Consider the following 10,278-nt stretch of genomic DNA (forward strand, 5'->3'; position numbering starts at 1 on the left):
AGACCAGCTTTAGGGACATAGCTCCCACCTGGCGCCCCACCTCCGGCTCCCAGCGCCTGGGGAAAAATGCGGGTCCCGAAAATAGCCCCTCCTAGACAACCCAGGTGCTCGACTCAGCAGCGGAGGTTTGGAGGCGAGGGCTGGAATCCAATGAAAAGGGGAGGGGCTTGCCAAAAGCCCTTGAAATCAGGCCCTGGCCGCGCGGCAACTGCGGCCGCTGGTCCCAACCTCCGCCTTCGGGTTGGCAGCCGCTCAGCTGCTACCAGCCAGGCCGGCTGCAGCATGGCCACTCCCAGACGGTTTCCGACGCTCGTGCAGCTGGAGCAGCGAGAAGGGGCGCTGTTCACCGTGCTCGGTAACCTCACCAAGCGGCCCTACTGGTTCCACTTGGAGTATCTCAAGAGTCCGAAGGCAGTTCGCCTCGAGGCGTGGCTGGTGGAAGCGATCTTCGGTGAGTGGGTCCCCGAGGGGTGGCCAATGCGGTCTTTCCCTCTCCTTTCCCCAGTGCAAGCTCTCCACTGGCTTTAGCCACAATCCAGAGCTGCCTCCCCTCGCCGCCTTCTCTTCCCAAATCCCACCGCTCACAGCCTCTTTGCTTCCTGCGCAGGCCGGGGAGGAGAGCACATCCCGCACGTCGAGGGTGTGTCGCAGACTCTGCTTCACGTTAATCAGTGGGATCCCGAGGGCGAGGCTGAGATCTTGATATTTGGTCGGCCTTATTACCAGAAAGATGTATCCAAGATGATCATGAATTTGGCTGACTATCACCGCCAACTCCGGGCACAATGTACGGAACCGGATAAATAGGGGCACCCTGAGCAGGCCATGGGTTCCTTGGGGAGGATACTGATGCTTCCTGGATGAAACCGGGCAGCTGTCTCATCCTCTCAGTCCGTCCAGGAGAGCGATTCCTTCTTGCAAAGGGATCTAGAAGGTCAAATTGACCTGGTACTCTCAAGTTCCAGACCCCAACCCCCAGCCCATACGGATGAATCCTTTTGTGGAAAGAGTATGGGGACATAGGTAAGGTCTCCACACTGTTCTTCCAGGCTCAGAGAAGGTCCCTGTCCAGGACGCAGCGACCCAGCGGTCCCCCGACACTGCCCGAGAAGCAGCTACCCAGAGCTCCCCGAAGGCTGCCCAGGAGGCGGCGACGCAGCGGGCCCCCGACACTGCCCGCGAGGCGGCGACGCAGCGGGCCCCCGACACTGCCCGCGAGGCGGCGACGCAGCGGTCCCCCAAGGCCGCCCGCGAGGCGGCGACGCAGCGGTCCCCCAAGGCCGCCCGCGAGGCGGCGACGCAGCGGTCCCCCAAGGCCGCCCGCGAGGCGGCGACGCAGCGGTCCCCCAAGGCCGCCCGCGAGGCGGCGACGCAGCGGTCCCCCAAGGCCGCCCGCGGGGCGGCGACGCAGCGGTCCCCCAAGGCCGCCCGCGAGGCGGCGACGCAGCGGTCCCCGGGCGCAGCCCGCGAGGCGGCGACGCAGCGGTCCCCGGGCGCAGCCCGCGAGGCGGCGACGCAGCGGTCCCCGGGCGCAGCCCGCGAGGCGGCGACGCAGCGGTCCCCGGGCGCAGCCCGCGAGGCGGCGACGCAGCGGTCCCCGGGCGCAGCCCGCGAGGCGGCCACCCAGCGGTCCCCGGGCGCAGCCCGCGAGGCGGCCACCCAGCGGTCCCCCGGCGCAGCCCGCGAGGCGGCCACCCAGCGGTCCCCGGACGCTACCCAGGGACCGGTTACCAGCTCATGAAAGCACTTCGGGCCCGGGAGCGGGAGCCAGGCAAGGATAGAGTGGAAGACCTCACTGCTGCTAAGTCCTGCTTCTTCTTGCTGGGGGAAGAATGGTGTGGGTAGTTCTTGGTCCCCGCCCCCTTGTTAAATGTTTGCAAACCCTGATCTAAAGAGTTCTAATAAAGAATCGAATTTCTCTAATAAAGAATTGAATTTCTCTAGCGCCTATTAATTGTCAGGTAAAAGGGGAGGGAGAGGCCTTTCCTCCAGCAGCCAGTATTTGCCCTAGGCTGCTCTTCACCTGGACGCAGGTGAGACCTTTTGGTTTTCTATCCGCAGGAGGCAGCGCTCTTCCCGGCCATCTCGGCTGGTCCTTCCCTCCTGCTCTTTAACCTCAAGAATCTGGTTTTGCCGGTTAAGAGGCTTTTCCACCCCATGGAGTCCGTCCTCACTGGAAAATTTAAAAGCCTGTGGTGTTTCTGTTCTGATATGGGATGAGAAAACTTGGTTCCAATCCGATCCACGTGGCTGGATGTTTCATGGCACTGGAAGCAGCCAGCGACTTCCCAGTTTGTACACGTGGGGGCCAGAAAGGGGGAAATTGGATGAAAGAGCCAGGACTGCCCTGCTGTTGCACTCAAGTCTTGCAAGGGCCATCCGACCTTCAGCGAGGTTTGCTGCAAGTTAGACACTTCCCTTAGTAACCACAGTAGCAGGGAGTCCTGAAGCAGGATGATAGTCACCTCTTTGCCATGGTTTTTTTAATTGAAATATATTTGACATATAACATTGTGTAAATTTAAAGTGTACATGTTAATTTGATAGATTTACATATTATATATGATTGCCTTTGTGGTGATAATGATCATCTCTATGATTTTGGCTTGCAGCTCTATCCTGGCAGCTGGGACTCCAGTGCGAGGATAGCAGAAGGAAGCAAACTGTTAACAGCTGGGTGCTAGGATAAAAACCCAACACCAGAAATCTTTGTGTTATGAACTTTTCACGTAAAAAGTTCAAGGAAACTGGGGCACCTGGATGGCTCAGTTGGTTAATGGTGTGCCTTAGGCTGAGGTCATGATCTTCAAGTCCTTGGATCAAGCCTGGGCTCCCTGCCTTGGGGGGGGGGGCGGTTAGGGAGTGATCTGCTTCTCCCTCCCCCTCTGCCCCCTCATCTTGCATGCTCTCTCTTGCCCTTTCTCAAATAAATAAAATCTTTTTCAAAAATTCAAGGAAATCTAACTTTAAAGACCAAGGGAGTGGAGGGGTGTATCTATCATATACCCTTTAGTCACCACTTATAGATGACCACACCAAATTTTAAAAAGCACTTATAAGAGAAATAAAATGCAAAGCTGAATTTATAATAGTTTTTCAACTATTTTTAGAAGAAGCAAAAAAAAAAAAAAAAAAAAAGCCTAGGTGGAGTGAACTTCAAACATTTAAAACTCAAAAACCATGCAGACTCAGTTTTCGTTGAAGCCACATCAGAATAGTATAAAGACTTGAGGTTGACGCTTTTCCACCTCTAAGTAGTACCCATATGATCACAACGTCAGATTTTCTCCTTTACAAGAAAGATTACCAGCAGCAGATACAAGCTACAGGAGTCTATGACTATTCTGAAACACACAGAAATGACCTATACATCCACACAGACTAGTCTGAGATGGTTTTGTGAAAGAAGAAAATGTAAGATGCAGTAACATCCTTGGTGGGAGATCAGAGCCAAGAAAAGAAGGGAGGTTGAACTTGAAATAAAAGCATTTAGATGTGATGACACATACATAACATTCTTTATGCATATCAAATGTTGGATTTTTAAAAAAATATATTATTTAATCCAGAAGGGGAATATCAGAGTAAATAAAAAACAAACGTTCAAATAAAAAAAAAGACAACCAGGGTCCCTGAGTGGCTCAGTGGGTTAAAGCCTCTGCCTTCGGCTCAGGTCATGATCCCAAGGTCCTGGGATCGAGCCCCACACTGGGCTCTCTGCTCAGCAGGGAGCCTGCTTTCTCCTCTCTCTCTCTGCCTGCCTCTCTGCCTACTTGTGATCTCTGTCTGTCAAATAAATAAAATCTTCAGAAAAAAAAAAAAAAGACGACCAATTAGACTCCTCTCAAAGCAGGGCATGAAGCAGTGCCACCTGAGTTTTCACCAAGCTCAGGGTCCCCAGAGCAACCCATCTGCTCTTTTCAACCTATTCTCTTACAGGAAATCATTTTTAACAGTTTCACATGTACTTTTACATAATTGCACATACTTTTATTTTTTCTTTCAGCAGCCTGATTTTCCTCAGTAAGTGTACACTTTGAGTTTGTTTCCCAAATTTCTCAATTACAAACTGTTGCACTGAATTCCTACTTGTGTCTTCAGATCTAAGTTGAAGTATTTATTTTATTTTATTTTTAAATTTATTTATTGGGGCGCCTAGGTGGCTCAGTGGGTTAAAGCCTCTGCCTTCGGCTCAGGTCATGATCCCAGAGTCCTGGGATTGAGCCCCGCATCGGGCTCTCTGCTCAGCAGGGAACCAGCTTCCTCCTCTCTCTCTGCCTGTCTCTCTGCCTACTTGTGATCTCTGTCTGTCAAATAAATAAATAAAATCTTTAAAAATATATTTATTCATTTGAGAGGTGAATGAGAATGAGCGAGCATGAGAGGCCGCAGGGTCAGAGGGAGAATCACACTCCCCACTGAGCAAGGAGCTCCATGCAGGACTTGATCTGGTACTCCAGGATCATGACCTGAGCTGAAGGCAGTTGCTTAACCAATTGAGCTACCCAGGTGCCCCTCTGTGTTGAAATATATTTTTTAAGATTTTATTTGAGGGGCGCCTGAGTGGCTCAGTGGGTTAAGCCGCTGCCTTCGGCTCAGGTCATGATCTCAGGGTCCTGGGATTGAGTCCCACATCAGGCTCTCTGCTCAGCAGGGAGCCTGGTTCCCTCTCTCTCTCCCTGCCTGCCTCTCTGCCTACTTGTGATCTCTCTCTGTCAAATAAATAAATAAAATCTTTAAAAAACAATTTTATTTGATAGGGAGAGAGAGAGAGAGTGAGAGCACAAGTTGGGGGGGGGGTGGAGGCAGAGAAAGAGAGAAGGAGAGGAGAAGCATACTCCCAGCCCCATGTGAGACTTGATACACTACCCTGAGATCATGACCTGAGCCAAAGGCAGTCACTTAACCGACTGAGTCACCCAGGCGCCCCTATGTTGGACTATTTCTATAGAAATCTTCCTAGAAATGGAATTGCTGGGTTAAAGAATGATCACCTTTAAAACTGTGGCTCATTCGGTTAAGTGTCTGATCTCAGACCTGGTCTTGATCTTGATCTTATTTATTTATAAATAAAATTAAATTGTTATATTGCCAAACTGCCCTACAAAATGGCCATATGGATTTATTTTCCCATTATAAGATATGAAAGTTATTTTCACTATACTTACTCAAATTCAATGTTAACAATCTATTTTATGTCCACATCGGTCACTTTTCTATTTTTTTCAATACCTATCTCACTCTTTAAACTATATAGCTTTATAGAATGTTTTAATATTTGAAAGGCCAAGCTTACTCTCACTGTTCAATTGGCAGTCTTGGTCATTTGTTTTCCAGATGAAGCTAGTTATTTATTTTTAATTTCAGTTGATATATAGTGCAATGTTGGTTTTAGACAAATTCAGTGATTTATTACTTATATACAACATCCGGTGCTCATCACAAGTGCCCTCCTTAATACCCATCATCCATCCAGCCGCTCCCCCATCCCCACCACCTCTCTGCATCAACCTTCAACCCTTATTTTGTTCTCTATCATTAAGAGTCTCTTATGGTTTGCTTCCCTCTCTCTCTTTTTCCAATCCCCACATATGTTCATTCAGTTTTCCTTCTTAAATTCCACATGTCAGTGAGATAATATGTCAGTCAGCCTCTGTACTGATGTTGTCTGCTTAGCATAACACACTCTAATTCCTTTCATGTTTCTGCAAACGGCAAGATTCCAATCTGTTTGATGGTTGTGTAATACTCCATTCTGTATATATATCCCATCTTCTTTATCCATTCATCTGTCAATGGACATTTGGGCCCTTTCCATATTTTGGCTATTGTTGGTAATGTTGCTATAAACACTGGGGTGCATATATTCCTTCAAATCTGTATTTTTGTATCCTAGTAGTGCAATTGCAGGATCATGGGGTAATTCTATTTTTAACTTTTTGGGGAACCTCCATACTGTTTTTCAGAGTAGCTACATTAGTTTGCATTCCCACCAACAGTGGAAGAGGGTTTGCCTTTCTCTGCATCCTCACCAACACCTGTTGTTTGTGTGTTGTTAATTTAGCCATTCTCACAGCTATGAGGCGGTATCTCATTGTGGTTTTGATTTGCATTTCCTTGATGATGAATGATGTTGAGCATCTTTTCATGTGTCTGTTAGCCATCTGGATATTTTCTTTGGAAAGCTGCTTATTCATGTCTTCTGTCCATTTCTTGACTAGATTATGTGTTTTTCATGTATTGATTTTGAGAATGTCTTTATAAATTTTAGATACTAACCCTTTATCAGAAATGTCATTTGCAAATATCTTCTCCAATTTCATAGGCTGCCTTTTAGTTTTGTTGACTGTTTCCTTCTCTGTGAAGCTTTTTATCCTGAAGTCCCAACAGTTCATATTTGCTTTTTATCTCCTTAGCCTCTGGCAACATGTTTAGTAAGAAGTTGCTATGGCCAAGGTCAGTTCTTAGATTAATCTAAAAACCTAATGTAGGAGCACCTGCTGGCTCAATTAGTCAAGTGTCTGCCTTTGGCTCAGGTCATGATCTCAGGGTCCTGGAATTGAGTTCCACATCAGACTCCCTACTCAGTGGGAAGTCTGCTTCTCTCTCTTTCTCTCTCTCTCTGCCCCTGCCCCCTCACTCTCAATCTCATGTTTGCTCTCAAATAAATAAAAATCTTTTTTAAAAAAATTTAAAAATGAATACGGTTACAATGTAGAGTCACAACCACTATTTTAGGGGGGGGGATACTGTAACATTAGAGTTCTTCTTTAAAGCCTGATTATATAGGTGCTTCAGAAAGACCTGGGAAGGCTATAAAAAAGGTTTTTCCTGGCTGTCTAGTGAAAAATTCTGATGAGGTAAATAGTGCAGCTATGTATTAACTAAGTTTAAGTTACTAATGGAAGTATATAGGCAGACATAACAGAGACAGCCTGTTACATATACTCCACAGGTAAATTTCAAGGTTTTCCAGAGAATCCATAAACAACTGAAATTGTATTCTTTTATACCTTTAGTGAGTTCACTCAAAGACACTGTCCAGGCTAAACTATTTGCTGTCAGCCAGTTTATCCTGCCTCCAAAATGTGTGAGCAGGGTTCACTGCTCTCAATCTTCAGTTTTCTCTTTCTCTTATAAATCCTGCTTTTGTTTTGATGTTTCTTCATGTGAGCTCTAGATTATGTATTTTTAGCAAAAATACTAGATAAGTCAGGAGGCACATGTTTTGTTTTTCCCACTCTTAGTGATGTTTAAAAAAGCCTCGTTTTGATCCAAAGTGGGAAATTGAGGGGTGCTTGGGTGGCTCAGAGGGTTAAGCCTCTGCCTTTGGCTCAGGTCATGATCCCAGGGTTCTGGGTCAAGCCCATATCACGCTCCCTCAGGGAGTCTGCTTCCCCCTCTCTTCTCTGACTGCCTGCTTGTGATCTCTCTCTCTCTCTCTTTCAAATCCACACACTTGGACTTTGCTATCTAAGAAGGTTGTGTCTCTACGTATTCAGTTGTTATTCCTTCCTCCTTCCTTCCGACTCTTCCTTCAAGTGCCACTGATTTTAGGCTTTGTCTTTTTTGTTTTGCTTTGTTTAGTCATAGATATGCCAGTTAAAGGAATCAAGTTTCTAATTTTCTCAGAAATAAACTTTCATTAATCTGAAGTAGAATAAATTAGGATTTTTTATAACCCCTAAGGTAACACTAAAAAATATATTTTTAAAAAGTTATTTAAATGGCATAAAAAGTGTATTTATACAACACAAGATGGAGGGGGAAAAAACAAAGACATAGGAAACAAATACCAAAATGGCAGACATAAGCCAATCACATTGATAATTACATTAAATTGAAGTGGACTAAATCCTCCAATCAAAATTCAGAGATATTCCAACTAGAGAAGCCAGGCTCAAAAGGCTACATTTTATATTATTCTATTTTTACCAAACATTCAAAGAAGGCAATTTTGTAGAAACAGAAAGCAGACTGGTTTGTCTGAGGTTAGAGACAGTGATAACTGACTACAAATGGGCACAAGGGAATTTTCTGGAGTGAAGGAAATGTTCAAAAACTGCTTTGTGGTGATAATGGTACAACTTATAAATTTACTAAAGAAAACTGAGTTGTTCACTCACAATTTTATAGTATGTAAATTGTGATCAATTAAGTAACTAAATTTTAAAAAATTGAGTGCAATAGCACTAATACCCAAATTCTCCAAAATGAAAATTTTGACAGTTGACAAAGATGTAATTAGAAGTCTTATACATTGCTAAAAGGAATGCAAATTGGTTCGATCACCTTGGCAATTTGAACTTGTGCACATCCTATAATCCAGCAACTCCAAACCGAGATCTATACTCAATAGAAATGCATAGATGCATGCACCAAGTCATGTACAAGAATTTTCAGAGTAGCACTTTCATTCTAAGTCCAAAAAGGAAACAACCAAAATGTACACTGACAGAATAGAAAACTAAATTATGGTTTACTCAAACAATACTCATAGCATAGATAATCTTACAGTAATTCCATTTATATTTAATCAAAATTATAGTTATCCTTGGGGAGGGTGCAAATGGAGGTTTCTGGAGTACTGGTAGTTTCTTCTCTGTGTGCTAGCTAAATGAATGTGTTCCCTTTATTTCATTTGATGGATCTTTTCACACTTTGAATGTATGTGTTTTTGTATGAATGCTATGAATCAATAAAATGTTTACTGAAATAATAGAAAAAATAAAATATTAGAAAAACATTTGGAGTAATGGAAAGCTACGTGAAGGTAACATATTGGCAGTGAAATTTTTGAGTAACTAATACTTTATATATTACCTTATTTGTTTTTAAATATTGAGCATGTAAGAACATTTTTCATCAGAAAAGTCAATAATGGGACGTCTGGGTGGCTCAAGTGGTTAAATGTCTGCCTTCAGCTCAGGTCACGATCCCAGAGCCCTGGGATGGAATCCCGCCTGCATGAATCTGGCTCCTTGCTCAGTGGGGAGCCTGCTTCTCTTTCCACCTGCTCTCTCTGTCTGAAAAAATAAAATCCAAGAAAGAAAAGAAAAGAAAGAAAAAAAAAGAAAGAAAGAAAAGAAAAGGGATGGGAAAGGAGAAGAAAAATTAGTAAATCTGAGATGATGTTCTTTTTTTTTTTAAGATTTTATTTATTTATTTGACAGAGATCACAGGTAGACAGAGAGGTAGGCAGAGAGAGAGAGAGAGGAGGAAGCAGGCTCCCCGCTGAGCAGAGAGCCCGATGCGGGACTTGATCCCAGGACCCTGAGATCATGACCTGAGCCGAAGGCAGCGGCTTAACCCACTGAGCCACCCAGGTGCCCCTGAGATGATGTTCTGAACAAAAGATTCACAACAGCCATGTTCCAGTTTTGAAAAAGAAAGGGAACTTTATTACAGAAACCTAATAGAAACAGGAGAGGAAAGGAATCTACACAGAGATGAAGCTCATAGTAGGCAATAAGTGAAAATAAAGCAAAGTTACATCAAATCAAGTACGTTGAACATCCAGCCTCATCAGCTGGGGAACCCAGTGGAAAAAGCCAGGTTGGAGTCCTGATAGAGAGGCCAGAGTCAAGGATCCTCCCCTCGGGTGAGATTTCCAACTGACCATCCCCATAAGGGCCATTATTATAGGGCAAATCACAGGGTTTGAAATGAAACATTTGTTCACCTACATGCAGTTTGGAGCACGGTGCATTTCTACATTATCATGTTTCTATGTTTTCAAGGAACCTGGGCTGTGTATCTGCCTCCCTTCCTGGATTCCATTCTGGGGGGCCAGCTGAGCCTGGAGCAGGAGGGGATGTGAGATAAGATTTGTAGCTCTGGGCACCTGGGTGGCTCAGTTGGTTAAGCAACTGCTTTCAGCTCAGGTCATGATCTTGGAATCCAGGGATCGAGTTCCACATCGGAGTCCCACATCAGGCTCCCTGCTCGATGTGGGGAGTCTGCTTCTGACCCTCTAACCTCTGACCCTCTCTCCTCTCATGCCTTCCCCCTCTCTCTTTCAAGTAAATAAATAAAATCTTATTTTAAATTTTTTTTAAAAATAAAAGATTTGTAGCTCCTGGTATCCAGAACAGAAGGGCCAGTTCTGACATGGAGGCCAGATAATACAGTTTAAACAATCAGACTCCCAAGGTTATTCACACAGCACAAGTCTCCCAAACAACATTCCTTAGCCTGCCCGTGTATATGCATGTCCAGGTGGTCAGTTATGCGGGACAAATCACAACAACATTTATCCACGCAGAACAGATGGGCTTC

The 10,278-nt window shown here is 45.0% G+C and overlaps 1 protein-coding gene across 1 annotated transcript; it reads left to right on the forward strand.

Moving 5' to 3' along the window:
- The first annotated feature begins 282 nt into the window (after nucleotides 1–282).
- KHDC3L (KH domain containing 3 like, subcortical maternal complex member) lies at nucleotides 283–1,741 on the forward strand. Its single transcript, XM_059179337.1, has 3 exons — nucleotides 283–451; nucleotides 608–787; nucleotides 1,050–1,741. The coding sequence occupies exons 1-3, from the start codon at nucleotides 283–285 to the stop codon at nucleotides 1,739–1,741; spliced, it is 1,041 nt and encodes a 346-aa protein (XP_059035320.1).
- The last annotated feature ends 8,537 nt before the right edge of the window (nucleotides 1,742–10,278 follow it).

Source organism: Mustela lutreola, chromosome 6, assembly GCF_030435805.1.
Source record: "Mustela lutreola isolate mMusLut2 chromosome 6, mMusLut2.pri, whole genome shotgun sequence".
NCBI lineage: Eukaryota > Metazoa > Chordata > Mammalia > Carnivora > Mustelidae > Mustela > Mustela lutreola.

Excerpts from the sequence above, each read along its gene's own strand:
- KHDC3L (XM_059179337.1), top strand. The coding sequence starts at position 283 with ATGGCCACTCCCAGACGGTTTCCGACGCTCGTGCAGCTGGAGCAGCGA. Across the intron at positions 452-607 it reads GCTGGTGGAAGCGATCTTCG|GCCGGGGAGGAGAGCACATC; the intron begins GTGAGTGGGTCC and ends CTTCCTGCGCAG. Across the intron at positions 788-1,049 it reads CCGCCAACTCCGGGCACAAT|GCTCAGAGAAGGTCCCTGTC; the intron begins GTACGGAACCGG and ends CTGTTCTTCCAG.